The 24,639-nt window shown below is 37.0% G+C and overlaps 1 protein-coding gene across 1 annotated transcript; it reads right to left on the reverse strand.

Moving 5' to 3' along the window:
- Positions 1-803: 803 nt before the first annotated feature.
- On the reverse strand, positions 804-24,515 carry LOC112574038 (protein transport protein Sec31A-like). Its single transcript, XM_025254840.1, is given in 29 exon segments — positions 804-4,153; positions 4,417-4,488; positions 4,952-5,068; positions 6,451-6,525; positions 7,367-7,510; positions 7,987-8,215; positions 8,560-8,698; positions 8,965-9,187; positions 9,573-9,716; positions 10,691-10,861; positions 11,456-11,604; positions 13,103-13,229; positions 13,530-13,640; positions 13,642-13,715; positions 14,162-14,276; positions 15,206-15,268; positions 16,048-16,143; positions 16,467-16,541; positions 16,884-17,111; positions 17,539-17,670; positions 19,609-19,761; positions 20,196-20,288; positions 20,290-20,308; positions 20,919-21,061; positions 21,403-21,540; positions 21,952-22,252; positions 22,498-22,587; positions 23,109-23,226; positions 24,334-24,515. Coding segments are annotated over 28 exon segments (3,723 nt in total). The 5' UTR covers positions 23,222-23,226; positions 24,334-24,515; the 3' UTR covers positions 804-3,964.
- Between the last annotated feature and the right edge of the window lie 124 nt (positions 24,516-24,639).

The following is a 24,639-nucleotide window of genomic DNA, read 5'->3' on the forward strand; positions in this document are numbered from 1 at the left end:
GATCTCATGACAAGCAGTGTACTCTTGGGTGCCTCTACTTTCCGTATCTCTTCTTTTTCTACCTCCCTGCTAAGCGGATGGTCCAGTGGTTAGAGCGCTGACGTCCGAACTGGGAGCGCGTTGGTTCGATTCCCGATTAGTGCAGTAAGCTTCCCCGGTCGACCCAGCTGGCGGGAATGGTTACCTGACTTCATAGAGAGTTGGGGGAAGGTAAAGCAACGAGGGTGAAATGGGCACCGCCCTCATGTAAAGCTGGCCCAGGAGAAAAGTTACTCTTTAACACCTCACCCCACAACAACCTGAAAAGGTTTGGGATGATTTTACCTGACCTCCCTTGCAAGATTTCTTTTGCCATTAAGACGATTGTTAAAATCATCTTCGTTAAATTCAATGAAAGATCCCAAGTTTCTCTGTTTACAAGCAGAACCGTCCTCAGTGACATGCTTCACTGGTGACGCGCCGTGGTACAGACAGAAAACTGATGTCCCACCCGGCCCACTCCACTGACCAGTCTGCCAGCCACAAAAGACTGATGGAACATGTTCAGATAGCTTTCCCTCCCCTCATCCTGCAGACAGTGTGAAAGGTCAACATTTTGACTAAACGGCAACTCGATCAACATCCCGCCATGGAGTCCTTGACCTCTGCCACTGTAGTTCCCCCTCCTATCCCCTCTGCCTTTCCCTACCCTTCCTGCCTCGTCAGACCCAAGGCTGTGTGGATACTCATCAGCCAGCTTGGACTGTCTTTTAATGTCGATGACTTTTGAACACAATTTGCCCATGATTAGACATAAACAGAAACTCTTTTCATACAGTTCAGTTTATTCATGCAAAACAACAGGACACAAATAACAAATAACAGAGCATGATGCAATGCAGTCCCCACGTGATCTACAGTGAAATGTTGGCTAATCACAGACAACAGTACTTACATTCATGCTGAAACTGAAGAAGTTAAAAAATACTCAAAGAGTATTTTAGCTTTGTCAGACCTATAATTACTTACAACTGCCACTTTAAAAAGTTATCAACGTTTAAAAATGCCATTTTAATGGCTAACATTGCCACATCCTAATCAATATCATTATAAGCTTGCTCAGATGGTCTTCAAATGTTGCCATGGCGTTGTGTAATGAATTGACCAACGTCACACACCTGTCAGTGCTGAGGACCTTGAAGCCACAGCCAGTGTACTGCTACTAGTGACCTCTACAGGCAAGCATGCAGAAACCACGAACTTGTATTAGTGGACTGCTGGCAAATGATTTTTTCCAGTTATTAATTACTAAAGCGAGGCAGGTGTGTACAAAGCTTCCGGTTTAGTTACATTCATTGTTTAGGCTTGCCGAGACTAACAGCGGAGAACTTCACAAGAGGCTAAGCGTTGGTTTTGGCAGACAGCAATCCACCTATACACATCTGTTCAGGAGTCTTCGTAAATGTCGAAAGTGAGTAAGAACTTGAATGTGTGCCAGGCAATGACACCAACAGTGTTTAATTATTTGACAATACCACTGAATACTAGCACCATCAACTGAAACACATTTGAGTTCATATAATAAGTTCTACTTTTACTTTCTTTTCTAAAACCAAATTTGAAAACAAAGGGAAGGCTACATAACCAGTCTTAAAACTGTATTTACTGGAAGGTAAGGCATATTCTAAAACTATCAGTGTCAGCAAAATGTTTGTGTCTCTGTTTGCCCTATATATACATACATAACTAGGTATTAACTTCCCCCGCACCCTAGAAAAAATGTAATCAGCAAGTAGCAAGTTTCCAGTCTTTGTGTTGCTGGAATAATTTCCAATAGACACTGAGTGTTACCTCTCAGACAACAATATTTTCAGAAGCATAATATCGTAAGACATTTGACAGTATTTATATAGTTGCTTACCTAAAATAAACTGTACTGCATGTACAAAATGAAAAATAACCAAGTATATAACAATCTAGCACCCTGTGTTCAATCAACCAACAGTAATAGGAACATTCATTTCTACACAATGGTTCATGATAAGAACATTCAGCAGATGATTATCCAGGCTATAAATGTAAATACCATGATGGAAAACATGTGGGGAAAAAATCCCCACTATCACTAGCTCTTTTCTCAACAAGATTTTTCGTGAAATTTCCAGCATATATCAAACTGAAACAGCCGAAATGGTAAGCTTCAGGTTAGCTAGGATATGAGTGAGCTATATCCAAATTAAACAGATAAAATAAATTATATGCATGACTGGCAATAAAGACTAATTAGGTAATATGTTGACAATGAGGAGACTGCACTACCAACTGAAAATGGCAGAATAAGAATATGGGAACAGAATATTCTTTCTCTCCAAATGTTCAGCTAGTCCTTTGTATCTGTGCAGTGAGAATGCCTACACCAGAAAATCTGGGTGCTGTTACAATTTAGGCTACATTGCAACGATCAAACCGTTTATGAATGAGCATCATAGTACAATAAGTTAATGACAGTATAAAATTTATTTGTAGAATCAATTTTAAACCTTAGAGAATGCTGCCAGCTCTTGTTGGCACAAATATTTTCACTTCATTGAGAATGTTGCTGCTACCAAAACTTGGACTTCTAACTTACAAGAACAGACAACTCAAGATGAGTAAAAAAGAATAGGATAAAATAGACACATGACATTGCAGCTAACAAACCTACTGAAAACAGTAAAGCAGTAAAGCAGTTTTGGTATAATAATCATTTACCAATCAAAGGTCATAGATCATACTTTCTGCTCCATGATTTCACGAGAAAATAGCTCTTCTTAGATGAATGTTTCAAAAACAAAATATGCACTAAATACTATAACTTTTTGCGTGAGATCAGTGAGGCATGCTACAATACCATGCAGCTATTTAGTCAAGCATATTTTCAAGATACGAGACTACCTAAAAATGCACCGCAGAACATTTTCGTTGACCATTTTTCTATACTTTATGTCAACACTCATTCCTTCACCTGCCTTCCATCTACTCTGTTTTATTCTGATTCTTTCCTTTGGAGCTTAACAAGCAGAAACTTTCTTTTTAGAGTCACTTTTTTTCAGTGGAAAAAAAACAGAATAATATTACAGGAAAATACAAAAATACACACTAAAGACCCCAAACAAGATTAATTTAAATTACAAAACAGAAAGATAGCAAGAAAACCAACAAACTATCAAAAACATTAAAAGAGGACTAGTCTCTACATGTACCTTTAGCTGTTTAATTGATTCTGTTCTTCACACCATCCACACCAGGTGCTCAACACATAAGAAACCACAGCCATCCAGTCTGCTGCAACTCATTAACCCCTGTGTTACACAAATACTCCCCCACTTCCAACCTACAACTTCTCTAGCTCACACTTCCTGCTACTTTACAAAATTTAATAGATGTTAAGTTGCCAGAAATATTGCATCACAAATGCAATGTGCTCGTGTGTGTGTGTGTGTGGCCAAAAAGAACATGATTACAGCAACAATTCTAATCATTATCTGTGGTTGACTCAAAACATAAAAATCATTGTCACACAAATTCACTTGGCCTTAGTTGCTTCTCATTCGCTGTTCCTGTCAAAATAACTTATTTTAATTCCCATACCTTTAAATAGTCAGATTCTATAAAATTGCTAACAAAAAAAAAAAAAAAAAAAAAACCAGCAGAGAATCACATTAGGTCATGATCTCAATACAACTTTGTCCAAAATGGTAATTTTGCATGTACATATCTGTATGTATGACTTCATGTATATGTCTATATTCATGCACATTGCAAAATCTCTGTTCATGGTTATGTCTATTGCAAAATTACATATTTTCCTTAAAAGTCTCCTGAAGTGTATCTATTCAGCTCTTCAGTAAGTGCAGTCATCATTAAGATGAGCACACAGCAGTGTTGGAGTTACACTGCTACACACTAGCATGGCCTATGTACATATCAGGTACAAGAAGGCATATTACTGTACATATACATTCAGCTGGCTGGCAGTCTGTAACAAAACTTTCAGTGCAGGCATGAAGGTGCTGATCTCGGAGAAGTTGCCATGGGAGACAAGACTTGTGTGTACACCCAGACTGCTACCATAGTCACACCCTTGTACAGACTGGACCAGCTGGTGTAAGCCAAGTAGCACAGACTGGGACAGCTGCACAAAAGCAAGATACAAGTAATGCTACATTATACTACAGTTCAATATTTCAAGGGATCATTATTATGAGAGATTTAAAGCATAGCACATCCATCAGCACAACAGATTTTACCTCTGCTGCCAACCCTCATGCTCCAACTATATAAACTTAAGCAGATACAACATGCATGTCTGCTGGTAATGTTTTTATTGGTGCTTCCCTCCTTACGACAGGGAAGTTCATGATGAGTATGAAGAAAGAAAAAAAAACTACGACTTACAGCTCCCTCTCGCAGCTTGTCATACAGAATCTCCAGCTTACGAGCAACGTCCTCAAGTTTCCTCTTCATTTGCTGCAACAGCAAATATCAAATTACACTTTAATTTGCAATAGTCTACAACCACTAATGATTTTGGATAATAGTGCAGGTATACTATCACTAATGTTGTATGATATATAATGTGTACATGCTATTACTGTTGTCTTGTACCAGCAAACCTAGCCATAATGCACTTACAAAGTTACCATTAACTATTTGAAATGTATGAAAAAGAATGACGACAAAACATCAAGGTATCTTGTCATGTATTTAACTTCAGTAAACAGAAAATATTCCTCAAGTCTAACTATAGGCTCTGTGAAGAAGCATATGGTGAATAGATGATTATAGTAACTGAGAAACTGTAAACTCAGCAAATCAGAAAAAAAATGTTTTAAAGAGACGTGCGTGTAACCAAGCAAATGGTCAATATGTTGACATGTCACAGACAATGCCATGTAGAGTTTAAGATGGCAAATAGCTGCAGCAAACTCACAGCATTAGTGGCCCTCTGACTGCAAGAAGACAAGAGGCTATCCAAAACCTCTTGCAAAACTTTGTGTTCTGCAGGCACTGGCCCCTTCTCCACTGGTGCTGGAGGCTCTGGTGCCGGCTGAACAAAAATGCACAGCACACTTTCAGCAGAATGACTAAAATATATCTCTACAATGAAAGCATTTAAGTGTCTGCATGCATTCATATATGTTACAGAATAAGAAAAACAAGAAGAATGCATTACTGTGTGAGCATGTTTGCAGCAATATAAACAATCATCATCATCATCATCATCATCAAACAATATAGTTTTTTTTCTCTCTGGTGCTTACCATCACATACAAATGCATGTCAATCACATACAAGCTCCAAATCATTAAAAGAAAGAAATACTACAAGGGTCTGAATGTACTTGCCACTAGAGCAGTGGTTCTTAACCTTTTTTGAGGTACCGAACCCACAAGTTTCATATGCACATTCACCGAATCCTTCTTCAGTGTCATCACAAATTGACCAAACCCTTCTTAAGTGTCATCACGAATTGCGGGTGTGTCTTGACTTCCGTGGCAGGGGCTCCGCCGAACCCCTGAGACCGACTCACCGAACCCCTAGGGTTCGACCGAACCCCGTTTAAGAACCACTGCACTAGAGGTATGAGACTGATTGGTGATCTCATCATTTGAGACATTGTCATAAATCAGAGATATATATATATAAGAGCTTATAATTTCTAATTACTGAAATAATTGAAAGTTATCAGTATTATCGTGATGCTATTTTACATGCATAAAATCAGAATACTAGTAGTTAAAGCAGTTTCAAGATTGCAATAGTACTTTCTGTGAAAACTCTAAATCTTCCCACCAATTTTAAACTAAGAGTCTGAAAACCTTTGGCCTTTAATGTGAGGGAAACACTGTTCTTCCCATATGCATAAATGAGACACAGGCATTGTGTTACTCTTGTTGCTTTCATCAGATACATCAACCCTGTTGTTCACAAGCATGAATTCTCTCTCAAACACACACAAATACATGCACATTCTCTCATGAAAGTTTCATTTTACTTGCTTATTTTCCCCCTGACTTGAACACATAGTTTTTCTAAAACACTCTCTATTTAAAAACAACAACAACAACAAAATAATCTCTCATTTGTGGTGTCATGCTTTCCAGGTTAAGTCAATAAACAGCCTTCTCTTCCATAGCATCTCCCCACATTGACAGCATACAACTGTTTGTTCTATGATGCATGTAAACAACCTTTTCTTTAAAATTAATATCTATGCTATTAATTATTATACAATACCATGCCATATAAAGGATAACATTATTTTGTTAATATTTTACCCTAGACTGAATGAAACTGTTACAGAACAAGATGCATTTAAACTAGAGTGAACCTGTGGACACATAATTATGAAGCTTTTTTTTTTTTTTTTTTTCTTTTTGGCAACATAGTAACTTTGTTGATATAAATTCCTAACTTCCTGCAGCTCACCTTGGGTGGCTGTATCTGGACAGGTGGTGGCATGTAGGTGTTGGCTGGAAGGGGGTTGAAAGGGGCAGAAATTTGCTGGAGAAAGGACAGCAGGTAAGGTTAGGCAAGCAGCAAATGCAAACTAACAAGCCAAGGCTTGGCAATAAAATTCAATTTTTTTAGTCGAATATTTAAAAAAAATAACTGAAGTCTTAAGGATGCAACGGAGATTAATTTTAAAGAACAAAGCTTTTACTCAAATGTACCTAACAAGTCAAAAGTGCCTATAAGATTCATTTTCATCACCAAAATTTTGCTCACATGTAATTAAGAAGTGTAATGGACATTGGACAAGATTTATTTTCATAAACATTTTACTCAAAAATGATGCTATCATGTGTTACGGCTATAATCAAGCACACTGCTACAAAAATTGCTTATGAACTTGTATGTCTCATTTTATAAGTATCTTTGCTGCTTTCATTTCAAAAGCAGAAAATTGTGGGTTTTATCTTCAACATCCTAAAATGCAGCATGACAACAAGTAAGACTGCTTTCTAGCAAAGTTCAAAAGGATATATATAATCAACATGGATAGGATCTGATTGGAAATGTCTTTTTGTTTTTGAATACCAACTTTTTAACCAAGTTTTAAAACTGGCATTTTATTGCAAAAAACATTTCTATTTCTATCCATAAAACCACTGCCTCATTAAACACAAAGCTTTGTTGCAGGCCATGCAGTTAGTTTACTTTTAGTACTCTCATGCAGGTGTCGAAAATTCAAATGCAAAAACAAAAACTTAAAAACAGCTATAGTTCAAACATTAAGCCTTTCTTTTTGCTAAAGTTCATGCAATCATCAATGAAACTTGCATTTCATGGACCATGGTCCAGATGGCATGACTAAAAAAATAATACAGAAGAAGAAAATTACCTGAGGCAATGGCTGGTGCTCTTGAGGGTTGTAAAGATTGCCATAATTAGGGTAATTGATGGGTGCACCTGGGGGTGGCTGTTCACTGGCAACTGGCTGTGACGCCCCGAAAAGTGGAGAAGTGATTGGGGCTGGTTGTTCATACTGAAACAGTAAACATGCTCTCCTCAGCTCCTATGACTTTATTCCACTACTATACTGGTATTAAAACAAGAAAAAGAGTTATATTTAAAAACCTACCTTCTCTCAGAAATAAGCAGAAATATGTGCACAGGCCCACACAAACACATGCATGCACACATAATATACATGTGTCAGTTTCAAACACAATTAGAAAATTTTAAATAAAGGTAAGTAATGCATCAACAAAGAAAATTAACACTACTGGAAATTTTATAATTTGAAAAAAAGCAATCACCATGAGTCTTAACTTAGTTTTGATGTATATATTTTCTTTTTGTGTATGTGTATTTATGTAGATGCAAGCATGTATGTATTTTCATATATGCAGATACCTTAAATTGCTATTGCAAGAATGGGAGCTTTATAAATACAGAAATTAGTATTACTAAAAGTGTGTTATTTTTGTTGCTTTTTATCAGATAAATGAATGAACTTACACTTAAAGGTTTTGATTTTTTGGATTCCCCAACAACAGGAGGGTCGTTCCATGCACTTTCTGGCCTCTTGTCTTGGTACGATGATGATGATGATCCAAACTGAGCTTGGGAAGGAAGAGATGGTCCAGCATATGGTCCACCTGGTGTGGATGCAGGGTTGTACATCTGCTCTGATGCTGCTGGGTTGTAAATTCCCGACGTCTGTGCTGGTGAGACGGAGTAATTTGCACTAGTTCAGTGGACAGAGATAATATTTTCATTAGACAAAGACCTGCAGCTCCCGTGCAGACCAGATTAAATCTTATGAATCATGTCAGTTCCTTTTGAACAAACTTCAGAGAAATAGTGAAAAAATGGCACAACATGCAGAGTTCAAGCTGCCATGTTGTCATATGATGAATAAAAATTGGTCAGTCTAATTTTAGAATCTGAAGACTGTAACATCTCCTCTCCCCACCCCTACTCCATGTCTGAAAATATTTGTCTGATTTTCAACAAATGTTGACTTCCATTGTAATTCAGAAACACAGAATATAAAACATTACTAATGTCAATGTAGGAAATCCAAAGCACCTGTAAAAGTTCTGTTGTGAGTAGCCCTGAGTCTGCGAATAGTCTGGCTGAACGAGGCCAGCTTGAGGGAAAGAGTCCATTCCATAGGCTGCAGCTTGACGCTGGTAGCTGGCAGATGGGTATTTATGAGCCAAAGGACCTGTTACCACAAGAGCACAAACTGAAATATTGATTTTGTTATATGGTCACAAATTAAGATGCAAGTGCGGATGTTTCATGTGGATATCAATATCAATCAACAAATGAGCAAGTCAAGTAACCCTCCACCATTGTCTTCCTACACACACATACCCATACTACCAAAATTTCTCTCCCTCATCGATAGAAAATCAGGTCTTATGCTGTTTTGTTTTAACAACATAGCTACCAACCACGCACTTCTCTTACAGCAATTTCTTTCCTAACCTTTGCTAGACACAGAACCTGTGCTGACAGCTGGTTGTTGAGAGAATGTCGTGTGTGTGGCTGTCGGGCCATTTAACACTGAATACTGATGTTGCTGCTGCTGCTGCTGCTGGTCATAGTATGATGAGGAAGTGGTGGTGGTGGTCTGGAAACTGCCAGACTGCACTTGTTGAGATGCTCCAGATGATGAACCACTTCGCTGGAACCCAGCACGAGACACCTGCTGAAACAGAAGAATTAAAAAATTATGTTTCATATAGCACCATCCCATATAATTAAAAAAAAAAAAGCTGAATTGTTTCCCATTAATCTTCCTGACACCCTTAATATATTTTAGCAGGAAATTGGGGCAGCACTTCTGTATGTACTTTTCAACAACCACATCACAAACAGAGAATGACAAGATCCTTGTGTCATTTACGCAGGCATCCACAGCATTCTGAATGTATTCTGAATACATTGTCAGCTGAGCAATGTCAAACATCCATTGGGGCAAAAAAGTGTTTACCATCCTCTAAGCTGACACAACAACACAGCATGTTGCAGTATGCCCTGAGGAAGGATGCAACACCTGTTAGGCGTGTATCATCCTCTAACACAACAATTACCTGTTGCTGTGTTTGTGGTTGAGCTCGTGTGCCCTGAGGAAGGATGTTAACAAGCTGGAATGGAAACCGTGGTGCAGTCACACCCACTGATGCTGCAGGTCCAAGAGCACGGAATAAACGATCTTGTAATGCTGCCAGCCGCATCTGGTACAATATAAACATATTTTATTGGCTATTTTTATAGCATTTACTAAGCCAAAGTTCTAGCAACTCTATGTTAACAAGGACTAAACTAAGCCAAAGTTCCAAGAATAGATATACAGCTCATGCACACATTTTATAATATATATATGTGTGATCCACAACAACAAAATGAGTCTTAACTCGCAACGAGCAGTTTCACATTCGAGGTCCTGAAAGATGATAATGGTCAATTATTTTGCAGTTTGACTTTTCTTAAAAAATGGATTCTATTGTTATTAAACTAATGGGAAAATACACTGCTATGTTAAAATAAATGCTATAAATTGTATTAAAATACATTTTAATCACAGTACTCCACAACGATCTGTCCTGATTTCCACAGGAAAATGACGAAATTCAAATGCTGTTTCGGTACTACTTCCCTGTCAGAACCCCATCGTATCATACTTTGCCATAAAGCCCAGAATCTATATTTTTAATGATTTTAATGACTGATTCCAATATTAATTAATCACAAGATTTGTCTGCAAATGTTTAGGGGTAAACAAATTTGGTCACTGAGCACAACTTATCCAATGGGAAAATCTGATACTGAACTGTCCTTTATAACAACAGGAAAGGCACTGATTGGTTGAAGGTGACAAAACTCATTCCTTCCACCAGGTTTTGTTCATGTGCTGTGTAAAGCAAAAACATGGCAAAAACATATTTGAGTGAAAAGCGTTATTAGCTTTTAATCCACGAAGCCATTGGAACGTTTTGTGCTTTTTATTGAATGAAGGGGAAGGTGTTTATTCAGTGCTGTGTGAATTGACAAAACAGTTAAGACTCACTCTGCACATATATGCATACACAATAATACATACAGAACATATATGTAAATACAATATTATATAGCATACTTGAAAACACAATATATTCAGAATATATGTATACACAATTTTATTAAAATGCACAAAGCTCCTGGAACTTACATCATTAGAACTGTTCCCCAGGTACACAGCAGCAGTTGCCAGGTTGCCTTGAGAGGCTAGCATTCCAGCATACATGCTGAGACGTTCTGATAATGCATCTCCACACTCTGCTGTCTGGCCTCGTGAAGCCTCCACTGCTTTCTTCAAAATCATTACTTTCTCAACCAAGTCCTGTAAGCAGAACAACAGACTTGCTTGACCAACTCCTATCAACAGTACAAAAACTGTAGCAGCCCTCTCCACTATGCTGGCATCTGCATTCTACTCGAGTCTGATTTTGATTTCTGTAAACATTACAGTGTGTACAGTAAACATTATAGTGCAACTTCTAACAGTAGAAAATCAATGCTGGCAAAGGATGAATTAGATGATTTTTTTACATTACTTTTTCCCTATGTGATTTAAAAACACTTTCAGCATCAGCAGTGTCAGTTTATAGTATAACCTCAACCAGCTAATACAAGCTACAAATAACCAGCAAGTGGAAAATCATTAAAAATAATCAGCTGCAACAGTAAAAACATAGCAATACCAACAAATTTTTATAATCCTGTTAATCAGTATGATTCTTTCTAAATTTCCAGCTCTGTATGCATTAAGGAAATGATAACCACCAACATAAGGTCTCAGTACATCATTTCAACAACAGCAAGAGGGTATAGAACAAACAACCAGAGTCCTCTAGGGATCTGAGTAAGAAAAAAAAAAAAAAACAAAAGCAAGAGAAACTAGGACAGAGAGAATACAGCTGCATGCAACACCAACCTGCAAGGCAAGAGGCGAATTACTGTTTTCTGTGTTTTGCACCCAGTTTTCCACCAGTTTTTCCAGGTTTCCAGAGCAAATATAGCAGAGACTGGCATATAAAGCAAGATCTCCATTTCTCTCTGTCTCTAGCCGTGCAGCTAGACCATCTATTAAAAAAAACACACCAACACTTTATTTTCATTGCGGACTCCAGTGAACTCCTATTCATTAGTAAAAACACTGCTGTGGAATGTTTTTACTTTATCATGACAGCAAATGATACGTATGTTTTTTTAAAAATCTAATGTCCTTTAACAATAAAACCAACTTCCATTACGGTTAAACAACGTATTAGTGTGTGTACTACAAAAGGAACACAAACTTGTGAAAATAGATTTTGACAAATGAATTTCATGAAAAACTATCCTCACATATGAAATACCTGACCATAAGCATGCATAATGTGTCTGTAATTTAATATGTGTATGAGAGATCTTGTAGAAGTGAGCATGTGTTATATGTGAATATGGGTGCCTGGATTGTTGATGTTTTAGTCTATGTATGATTTATGTAAAGTGCTATGAGCAAATCTTCGGAAAAGCGCTATATAAATCATTATTTTTATTATGCTTTAATTTTTTGATTTTATGAGGAATAATATTAATCTCATCCATTTTTGCTGTTAAAGACCAAACCGAATGGTTTGCATTTTTTCTCAGAAATCGGTAGATATAGGCGATATAAAACTAGCTTGTAAATTTAAGCCTCCAAAACTCATCTGTTAATTAATTATCTGGTAACAAAGTCAACAAAGCCAGCAGTCAACACCAAATACAAGAGAGAGAATGAGCAACATATCTGATTATTCGGATGATAAGAGTCCCAAACACACTGGAAGCACATGGCGATGTTGATGGCGACCATAAACAACTTCATTTGAATATTTTAATATTTCCAATACTTGAGTCTGTTTTCACTGCACATGATCCAAAACCTCTCTCATTCAAAAAAAGAAGTAAATCAATCGCCACTGTTATCACCATGTGCCTCTGATGTATTTGAGAATGGAGAACCCTTGGGCTCAAACATGTACAGTTTTATTTGTGCAGTTTTCTCTGGTTCTGCTTTAGCTCGATAAATGCAGACTTTCAGCGTCTGAATAATCAGAAATGTCACTCATTGCTCTGTGTTTGGTATTGACTGCTGGTAACCTTGTGAATGGTGCACTAGCATGACGCAGTATACTGTTAGCGGCGCTTGTTGATCTCAGGTACAAATTGCGTACATTTGCTAGCGGATAATTAATGGATGGCTTTTGGAGGCTGAAATTTACAGGTTAGTTTTATATTGCCTATATCTACTAATATCTGAAAAAAAATGCAAACCATTTAAGTTGGTCTTTAAATGGCATCATTTTGTACTTTCCCACCCACCCCCATATAAAATTATAAAACTGATGAGCTTACTCCAACAAGGCACTCAGCTGCTATATTTTCCATTAAAATTCCAGAAAATCTGCTTCTTCCCCACTCCCCTTAAAATTTTTTCTTGTGGCTATAAAAGCATGACCCAAACACATATGTATGAGTACAATAACAATGCTTTGATTCACTGAAGGCAGCACATTTGGACTGTTAATATAAGCATACTAAATCAGAAACTAACCACAAAGTTGTGGAAATTCTTCTGGCAAAGCGTAGGTCAGGATGAGGGCAAGGGCTTCCTTCCAGTTGTCAAGATCACATGTGTTTACAATATGACTCCAGTCATGTGTGACAATTGATGAAATCAGCTGATGACAAATAACAAGCAAGCATATTTAATTTTTTCCATAGGGAATCATATTGAATAGACTACAATATACAATCTCAAAATATATGATAGAACTCTATTAAGAATAAGAAATGCAACTGTTTACTGCATCATTGTGAAGAAAAGTTTTGGTGACACTAACATAATACCATTTAAGGTTCAAGGACCAAGGGAGAATCACTATTAAAACTGCTGTAAAGCAACTGTTTAACTATCCAAATATGCAATAAAACATATGGAGGCATTTACAGCAAGAACACACACTTAAAAGAAAACCTACCCTGCCAAGATTGCTCTTGTTTCGTTTAAAATATTTTTTCTGAGTCCGCAGTAGCAGCTCAGGCCCGCCAGCTATGGCAAGAAGGATAGCCTCGGCCATCTTGTTTTCCTGTGAGACACATCTCAACAGCTGCCTCAAAGTTTCCCATCAGCAGGGCTTGCACCATGAGGCTGCTAGCTTCTCCAGCTACAGCAAAGATAAGATATCACTCATAACAACTTCAAGCTATTTTTGGATAATGTTTCTCATGGAAATATAAATCTCATACTTTTCAGGCTTTACTTTAATTAATGTCACTTGAAGGTATGGAAACTTGTACTTCAAACATGTGTATTAGATGGTTGTGGATTAACTTCTAGACCTCATATAAACTTGCATTTATTTAAGGACAAGCAAGGAAGGCGGCTATTGTGAAACCTTACCAGTTTCATACAAAATACAAAGTTATAGATGATAAACATTAAAATAAATCCAATTGCAACATTCACTAAATCTGTCAACAACATGCAAATGTAATGAGATTTTCTGGATATGCAGCCTACTAGGTTACAAAGATCTGTAAAGGGGTGCATTTACAGGTGTGAGAGGTACAAGTCTATTTTGAAGTTTTTTAAAAAAAAAAACTTCCTTACCATTTTCTGTGGGGATAACCAGCGGTGTTTCCAGACCAGATTCTCTCCCATGGCTACTGGCAATCTCGTCAAATGCTGCTGAACCCTCAGACAACTCATCTCGACTGTTTGGCGTCTGAAACCAAAGCATTTAATGTAGCTTGTTCCATTGGGAAAAGTACACAACTTTGAATCTAGTGCTGTCATTGCATCTGGCAGGGAAAAGTGTTTCCAACTAAAGGTGATTTCGCACTTGTGAAATGGGAAATGAAAGGAAGGGGATTAGAGTAGGTGTGGAGGAGGATCACTGCTCTATGATTCCACAGTTATTGGTTATTGATGATAGGGATCCCTTCTAATTGTTGCTCCTAGCTCTTAGGGGCCAGGAGGAATGCCAAGTCTGCAAAGGTGGTGTATAGGACTAGTTGCCAGATCCCTTATGTTGCACTATTTCACTATAATCTTTTATATGTATTCTATTCAATTTTGAATACAATATTTATCTATACTGCTCATTATTAAATGCTATTTTGTTTTCTTGCTCTACCTAATACTACCAGTTTTAAGAGCTTGTCATCAATGTTTTATTTATAGTTAGACCTTAGTTTGTTGTAACTGAAAACCCACCTCCTCCTTAAGCATTTCTCCTAACAGTCTACCCAACGCTAGTCCTTTTTCACACCCTCCCCAACTTTTATGCTTATTGCTACTTCCATACTTGTCTTCCTTTAGCAAAATCATGATACTCTCAGTCTTTTTTACTTGGATCCTTTTTTACTATTTTTTTATATTTATCTTTTATTCATCATCAGTAATCATCCATTGTTCATATGTTGCTTGCTTGTTCTTCTGTCACTTGTATGTTCCCCATGTCTCGATCTTGTTTTTAAACGCTAAGAGCATGCTCCTTAGTATGCGCTTCATAAATTTTGCATTTATTATTATTTTGTTTTTGCTTGCATAAATCAAGCATTTAGATGCTTTGACACCATCTTTGGTAGAATACTCACCTGCTACAAACCTAAAAACCAATAATTATTTAAAAGGCTAAAAAAGAACTCTTACCTTTGATCCCACACTTGGAGAAGCTTGGCCACTTGCAGACAAGCCAGTTGCACAGGAAGCATCCTATAAAAGAGTTAACTGACCAAATTGCAGTAGCAAAAAAAAAAAACAAGTGACAAATGCTTCATTTCTCCAAGGAAACCAAATTTTGGTGACTAAAAGTTCCTCATAAAGAAAGGAAATTTAAAAAAAAAATAAAACCACAAGAACTAAAAACCTTAAGAGCAACAATTTCTTATTTTAAATTTGCTCTCCAGCATTCCCACCAAATGCACATGAACTCTTCAATTCAAACTTTAAACAAAATAATTCAATGTTCATAGGAAGCCAGGTCACACCTCTATTAAGTCACAAAAACCTACTGACCACCTGCAAGCAAAAGAACAACTCTCTAAATTTTAGAGATAAGGGATGACATATTCTTGGTGATAATGCATTGGGAGTGATGGGCAGAGTTTTGTTTTCTTGTTTATAAATAACGCAGCTAGAAAGGACTATGTCTTCCTGTCAGAAAGTGATAATGTAAACATAAATCAATGATTTCCATTAAAATGCTCAATAAATGTTTAGCCCTATTACAGTGCACTGCATGTGTCTTATGACCAATTCTCTGACAACTAGTGGAGTTTAGAAACAGCTGCTTTAAAAAGCCTCCTCCTACTATGCAGCTCACCATGTCAGTCACTGCATCCATCAAATTCCCCCAGCAGCTAATAAAGGTCAAGAAAATTAACTTAACTAATGATCTACTTCAATTAATTATTAAACTACAGGTTCTACTGTAAATGACTCTTGAACCACTAAAAACTGTCAGTTAACCTGAAATCTCCTTTATAACTCACCCCTGTGCCAAGAAGTGACATCTTCTGAGCCAATTCTTTGGCATCAACACCTGGACTCAATGGTTGGATGCCATCAGCTCCTGTATAGTTTGCAACCTGCATGCACAAAGGGTTTTGTCTGACAATCGATTGTTTTTATACAGCATTAATTTATAACGCAGAACAGCATTTTGATTGAACAGCACCAGAAATTGTATGATAATTATGTCTTAAACTTATGATATTCAGAACCAATGAGCAGAGGAAGATTGTGCCTTTGATTTCAGAGTTCGTGCTACTGCATGTGTTATTGATAGTTAAGAAATGCTAGCAACAAATTACTCAAAGACAAATAATCCCTATTCCCACCATCAGAGGAAAAAAAGATTCACTTTCTTTGTTTGCGATTTATATTTTTATGTTTACCTTTAACATCTCACCTTTTTTGCTAACTCTGTCTGGTCATACCCCAGCAACTGCAAGAACTTTGTTCGTGGTTCATTCTCAAAATTGACCTGCATTAGGGATGAGAACAACATTGTAAACTTATCTCAACACCAAAGACCTCCAGATTTCCTTGCTCTAATTTTTAAAACTTTCAAGGATCATAGCTGATGATAGGGATCAATCCTGTCCCTCACATAGACATTTTATACCTGTAAAGGAAGAGTAAGGATTCCTGGTGTAAACAATCTGATGTGATAATAAGGCTTAGTTTGGATTAGCTCTCGTGATACTACTAGGGTCCAACAAGTACCTACACCTCCCTCCCCAGGTCAAACCACTTTCCTACGGTAGGCCTGGTCATTAAGTCTATTCCTAAAACAGACAGGACTTGGCCACTGAGGGGTGCTTACCCTGAGGAAGTTCCAGATGTTCTCTTCCATAGCACTGGCACTGTTGGAAGCTTTAAGGGCACAGAACTCCAAGTACTGGCCTGCTGATAGAGCCTGCTGGAGCTGGTTGGAGCGTGTCACCAGTTCTGTCTCAGTCACCACCTGGCTAATGTGTACAATACGTTGAGGAGATGTCTGCAGTGGTTTGCCGGCAGCTGGACATTCGAAGGTCACCAGTTTGCCCCCAAACTGTTGTAACAAATATCTGACATGCATTTTGGACTTAAAAGCAGCACAATAACAAAATAAAATGTCTCTTTTCTCCAGTCACCAGTGACTAGCCCAGGCAAAGACAAATACTTCACTTGATGCAAAAATAAACTTTATTCATTTGTTACACCAGGTGGAATAAAAATAAAAAACACTAACAGCTTAACTATATTATAAGAACAGTTTGGTAAACAATAGAGGAACTAACTCTACTTTCTTTACTTTCTACATTGCTTGAGTGTGCTGCCTATCCTTTTTGATTTCAATCTCAGAAGGGTCAACACGAATGAAAAGCAGCACCAACAACTGTTAAGAGTCAAAGAATGAAGAATACTTCCATATATAATTAGCAACTAAGAAGCTCTTAAGAATGTCTACTATGAAAAATAAAGCATCAACAGCTCACAGCAAAAGAAGCTCCCACTGGTTTTCGGACCCATTTTGGAGGCTTCTGTAATGACATGACTTTTTCTTCTACATGGGGAACTTGCACGGGTACCTGGCTATAAGGATCGCCTGTATTAAAGGACTCTGCAACCTGCAGAATAAAATATACAAATAAATAAAAAATCTAGATCATAAACCTGGAAGAGTTAAGTCCTCCCAACAGTATTTTTATCAACAAGGATGCGAATGCTTTTGAATGATAGCTCAAATAATCAGTCAACCATCAAATTACCACAGAATGAAAATCATCACCCCACTGCTGCCAATTTCCATGCTGTGTACCATTTATTTTCATGAAATACATATAATTCCCTCAGTAAAAAGTAATAAATTCATTTTTTCTACAACTGATGAAAAATTGTTCTTTATTGTGATTAAAAAGTGATATTTCAATTCCTGAAGCCTATTAAATATTTAAAATAAGCAATAGTTGGGTAATCTCATACCTCATACTTGCTAGTAACAGGCAGAGTGTGCCAGTTCCTACTTTAAGGAGGAACTTTTGTGGGCAGTTTTTAAAATGATTTCACCCGGGCAAAGGAAGGTAGGCTACCTGTGATGCAGACTTTTATGCGAGATCACTCTTCCCTAATTGTTACTCCGACAATAGGCAGGGTAGACTACCTTAGCAATCAAAATCTTTCTACCCTGATCAGTACTTCTATTGGGGTTGAGAAAACTGAAATGAAACGGTTTGCATCTGAACATACTGTCCGAGTTAGGACTAACGATTGAATGTATTCTCCATAAAATAAATAAAGAGAGAAAAAAAAAAATAAAGGTGAGAAGGATGAACAGCAAAAATGACACAAACACAAAAACAACTTAATTTTAAAATTTTTGTTTTATTGCTTTCATTTCTTTATCTTTCTCTATATCTTTCTTTACTCATAAGAAGGGATAATCAGTTCATTCCCATGATGACTAACATAAAGCTTATCTAGGTTTGGGTGCAATGTTTGTACTTTTACAAGTGGGCAGCAATTAAAGCCTGCAATACAGTGCCGATTCACCATCTACAAAAGCGGCCCAACTGTCCTTTTTTGCTTATCTAACCAGACAATTATGCCGGGTGGAGATCATTAGTAGTTGCATCTTCCTGTGTTGACAAGAAGTTGCGAGTCAATTGAGAACAAAACTGGGCAGGGAGAAGGCTTGTAACATCAAAAAGGGTTAGGACCAGTTTAGCACCCATGGTTTTGTTAATGTATTCACTATTGTTAAAAAAAAGTATATGAAAGAATGACAAAAGTGACGAGGATGAACAGCCCAAATTACACAAACAAAAAGGCAATTGAATACTTGAATTTTAACCTTTATTTTTATTCCTCTTATTTCTTTTTGGTTTATTTGTTCATTCCCACTGGTAACCGACATAAGGTACTGCATCTGGGTTTGTTCTCAACTGATAGTCACCATAAGAATGAAATGAAAATGTTGAATATTGATATCCCCGCTTATGAGTAAAGATAAAGATCTACAGAGAAAGAGAATGAAAAAAGCAGTAAAAATAAAAATTTTTAAATTCAGTTGTCTTTATGTTAGTGTCATCTGCGCTATTCTTTTCTATTTTTTTTTTAAGAATACATTCAGTCCTATGACAGTATGTTCAGATAGAAGCTGTTTTGCCTCACCTTTCTCAGACCCTACAGCAAGGACTGGTTGGGTGAGAAAGATGTTTGATTGATAGGGTAGTCGGCAGTGACAATGATGTTTACCCCGCCCACCTGTCGAGGTAGTAATTGGAGACGACTGACCGTTAGTTGTCAGTACTACATGTACTCTTACCTTCCCTCACACAACCATTCTCTTCCTATGGTTGAAAGAAGCTATACCTTTAAAGAAATTAATACTCCATATATATGTATGTTTTTAGACATTCCTGCACAGCAGGAGAAATTTTTCTAAACTCAATCTAAAACTCACACTTTAGCTAGTAATCTAAAATAGTGCATTGCAATGCCACCCACATTTGAAATAAAAACCAAAACAAACAAAAACAAATGATTATAGAAGGAAAATGCCATACCTTGTTGCTGGGTTGTATAGGATGCCCCCCTCCCATAAGAGAGTATATAGTGACATGGCCATCAAAAGTGCTGCTTGAAATAAGACCAGGATTTCTGGGACACCACTGAACGTCAAAACTCCACTGGTTGTTGGTTGGTAGCTCATAAACAACCTGAAGTTGATACCCAATGCAAAAACTTGTTCACTTCTACAGACTTAAACAAATGCAAATTGCAAAACAAAACAAAAAAGTAGACCAATGGAATACTGAATGGATCTCTTGCCTGTGCCAAATGCTAATGAGCAACATACAAACAGGAGCTGATTCAAAGGGGTGGGGAACAATTTAGTACATCTCTCTAAATGCACATTATTAATATTAAAATTGCATTGTCACTTTATTTATAATCCTAAGTGCATTGTTAGTACAAAAGTGTACTGAGAACAATCTGTGCTGGTCCTTTTTGATATCCCTTCCTTTGGCATCTATCTTTCACAAAACTGCTAATATCCCAGTACAAATATATTGTGGGGAAAGTTCTAAAATGGCATGACAATAAGCTTAAAAAAAAGACACCAAATTTAAAAAAAAAAAAAAACACTTACCTCCCCTGTCTGCACACTACTATTAGGATTCCAGCATAGGATGCGGTTGTCTTTGCCACATGACAGCAAAAGGTCTGGATCTCGTTGACACCAATGCCACAGACAGGATGCCTCTGTCAAACGCATTTGTTAAAAATATTTGTTTCCAGTTCATTCCTAATACCTCTTTTTATAAACATAATTATTTCAAAAATAAAAAGCTAAGTGCATATAACTAAAGTTTTTAGTTTATTCCTTGTTAATTAAAAAAAAAAAACCCTGTTTCAGTGTATCAGTTATTTCTGCAGAAAGATGATGACAATATTTACAATGCTGTTAAATATGGTAATGGATGAAGCTGACATGGTGATACACTATTACAAATGACATGCTTTGTTGTCTTTAATATAAAAGAGACAAAGCACTTAGTAGGTAGTAATTGATAATCATATGCACATTCCAAGTGCTTAGGAATTGGACATTACACTTTTAAGTAGGGCAGAATCAATGCATCAAGAATGAAATGACAACATAACAATCTTCATCAACAGCTGACATGCTTACTTTGGTTCACTATCTTTATCTCCCACTTCAGTCATTGACCATTCCCTAACTCCTTTGTAAGACCAAGGGCAATAATAACATTAATTAATAAAATGATCTTCACAAAGCATTTTTTCCCTGCCCCTTTATATAAATATAAATAAAGCATGAATCCTACCAGGTGTGTACAAAAATCCTCACCTCTTGTGATTTTCTAAAACCTTTAAAGGTGATGTTGCATAACGGAGATCCCACAACTGAATAACTGGGGTGTGGTCATCTTCCGAAGACAAGCACATCTGTGTAGCAACTTCTGGATGCCAGGCAACCATCTTGGCCTTGATCTAGCAAGATCAAATGCAGAATAATTACATTTCTCATGAGGTACTTTTTCTCTTTTTTTAAGTATCTCAAGTTCATTCTTGTGGAAATTCTTTAGCTTTTAAAGAAAAAAAAAATTTACACACAGAAGCACCTAAACTATATCTGTCACTACCCCATGAAAAAACTATATTTTCAAATTTTCTTAGTCACATATCAAAACAGTTTCCATTTTTCTCCATCTTGTATGCATACATCAAATAGCCTTCTAAAATGTGATCACCTTACACTAGTTAATACGCCAGCAACAAGAGAGCACAAGAAACAGGCTATTAAGAGAATCCGCTGACAGAAAAGTTCTGACCCGAGACATGCTGTCGCTGACTTTGATGATGGGCTCATTTTTACGAAGATCCCAAACAACACAGCGACCTGTAAAGTTGGAGGCCAGGATATGCTGGACCTGCCTGTTCCAAGCCACGCAGGCAACCTCCTCAGGTGGCTGCAAAAATAACACAACTTTACAATGCTGCCTTGACTTACTGGTTCTGTCACAAAATCGCACATCTTTACAATGCTAGCCTGACCTAATGGTTCTGTCACAAAAATATTGCTTTATTTGAAACTAAGATATTAAGAAAAACATGGATTTACATTTAACATTCAAAGGTTTATTTTTGTTCATAAAGGTAGCTTTATAATTGACAGACAGACATGGTAGCCTACCATTAACATTGTGATCATTTAGGCCCTTGATTACATCTTTCAGTGGAACAATCCTTCCATTATCTGTACAAGCATATTCTTTACATATGCTGCTACTACATTTACTTAAAATAATTCTTGTGGGATGTGTGTTTGTAAATGTGTTTATACAAAGCTGCTCAAAAAATAGTTTTATGCAAAAGCCCACCTGTGACTTTTGGCCAGGTGTCATAGGGCTGTCTGGCTTGTTCAGATCCCAGATAAAGATTTCTGACTCTGCTCCTCCTGATGCCAAGAGGTTGGTCTGAAAAGGGTTAAAGTCCAGCGCTTTAACAGCCCCTACATGTTTCTTCAGCTGTGCAAGCAAGCACTCTGAGTTTTCAGCTATCATCTTCTGTGCATCATACATGAGCACAGTTCCATCATCTGCTCCAGCCACAACCACTCCAGACTGCAGGCCACTTCTTTCAATGTCACTCCCAAATGACCCCCAGAGAACTTTATGAAATCTGCACATAATGCATGTAATATTAAGCCAAAATAATAAAATCATAATATTTTTAAAACAAGTCCTATTTTCACCTCCTAACCTCAAGAATGCTCTGAGCTAAGACAACAGGCTGCCAGTATATGAAAGTCAAACAGATTTCCATTGAATTGCCTGGTACAGACATTTGTGGTTCAGTACTTAGAAGGCAGCAAAAAATAGTCAAAACTTTACACAATAATTCTGTAAGACCAGGATAACAATCACCTGCACTCTGAAGGTATTGATGCAACCAGTGGCATTTCAAGAGTTGCTTCTGCAAGATTAAGACTGTAAATCTCAAGACATGATGATGTGCTGAAAAGGAAAGAAACTTTTCGCATTAAAAGTGTGCACAGGTAAATCAGTTTTAATAACAGTCACATACCCACACACAAAACAAAAATGCACTCCAAAGCAAAACTTAAATAAACAAAAACATCTAATCAACACCCTCACTAACCACACTTCTAAGTTTTATAGAGTGATCTTATTCTTCAATCATTGGTATATTTGACACAAGGCAATAACCCATTCTCTTGTTTACTTGTTTTTTAAACTTTAGAGGCTGTCCAAAATGCAGCCAGATTAAACTTACAAATTTTTAATATTTAAAATCAAATAATTTAAGATATGGATGGCATTAAAGAAGCTTTCTCACTGTACTGAAAGCTCGGGAAGGTCTCTCTCACTCTCTCTCAGGTAGTCTTAAGAAAGCCAAAGACTAAATTGCAATATTAAAAAAGGTTCATATATGGCACTGTGTTGAGTAATGTGATTTAGCAATGTTCATCACATTAAGATCAACTCAAAGAAGCACATTGAGGAAACCTTAGTACCTGAAAGTTGCATCAAGCTGCTGAGCTGCAGTGCCAGCCACCATGTAGATTGGATATTGAGAAGCTGGAGACCAACCCACATTGGCTGTTCGCTCGATCTCTTTCACCCGCATGGTCACTAAACAAATATGTAAAAGATGTCATTCAGTTACTCAGTTATATAGGCAAAACTGCTGTAAAACATTTTATGATAAAACACTTCAATCTTTACATAATCATTAAAATAATGCACATGAACTAGTTACTTTATTAAAAATTACACAAACAAATAAATTTAAAGTCATCAAAAACTGAGAACAACATGCATTTTCTTCTCTATTCCACCACCTCTAAACATACTCTAAGAATGTATGCATATGTATGTCCAGATAAGTTTCTTGTGCTCACATGCTGCTGTCTGAATAAGGATGTGACATGTGCCACTTGCTTGAAAGCACATCAATCATTATGGCATGTAGCTAATTAGAAGCAAGGTTGTAAAGTAATTCTTAAAAAGACATACAATTATGTTAGGAGCAAGCAACCATGTTTCCTATCTCTTGCATACAAGTCAAAAATTACTTAGCTTTGAACATAATGTTAAAGATCTGCAAGACATTGTTTCCATCAGAGCAATTAATATAACTAATCTTTGACAGCCCATAATTATTGAAATATCTTAATATGATAAAATTATTTTGTTACTGACAGTTATAATAATATTTTATTAAAACTGTCAATACCAAACTGACTTAATCACAAGCTATACTCTTCTGTCATCATATGCTCCGTATGCTGAATGACCCCGAGATATTACAGCTGAGTATTACAATCAACATTACGAGAATACTACAAAGACAGATGAGTATATTCTGATAATGACAACGTCAGTCTGCGCAACAGGTTAGCAATACTAATCTACTTAAAATAACGTTAAAGTTTCAGTTCATTTTAGTGACAGTGTCGCTCATAGATGCTTCTGGTCACGAAAAATCCCTGAACACTGGTAAAACTGCAAAGTGGGCTGGACCAAAAGTCGAAATAAGAAGGTTCTTTATTACGAAAGTATTGCGCAACAAAACAATGTCAAGCAAAGGATTTGCATATTTTAATAAACATCTATCAAGTACCTGATTTTAACATTACTCAAGAAAACTGAAAAACTAGTGGAACTTTTACTTCGCTTGACAACAGCAAACATGCAGAAGCTTCTGTAGAGATCAAGGAAAATATGTCTGTTTCTTACCGGTATCACTGGAGGCAATTAATAGTCTTGAATATGATGTTGTAAAGTGTAGTATGCTTTGTATGCCAGTGTCTTTCCGCTGACACGTCGTCTAATCCATATACTAATGTGCAGCGGAACGTTTTTAAGGGGGAAAGCTTAAAATTGACAGTATAACCCAAATCAACGTGGCAGAAGCCACTTTCCCACAATGCACCATCACTTCCGGCGAACAGTTTCGCGTGGCAATGATCTCGGTAAACACAACCTTAACATGGTTTCGCAGACTTCAAACCACGAAATAAAATACGTCCCTGCTTCCTGACA

The sequence above is a fragment of the Pomacea canaliculata genome, linkage group LG1 (genome assembly GCF_003073045.1).
Source record: "Pomacea canaliculata isolate SZHN2017 linkage group LG1, ASM307304v1, whole genome shotgun sequence".
Lineage (NCBI taxonomy): Eukaryota > Metazoa > Mollusca > Gastropoda > Architaenioglossa > Ampullariidae > Pomacea > Pomacea canaliculata.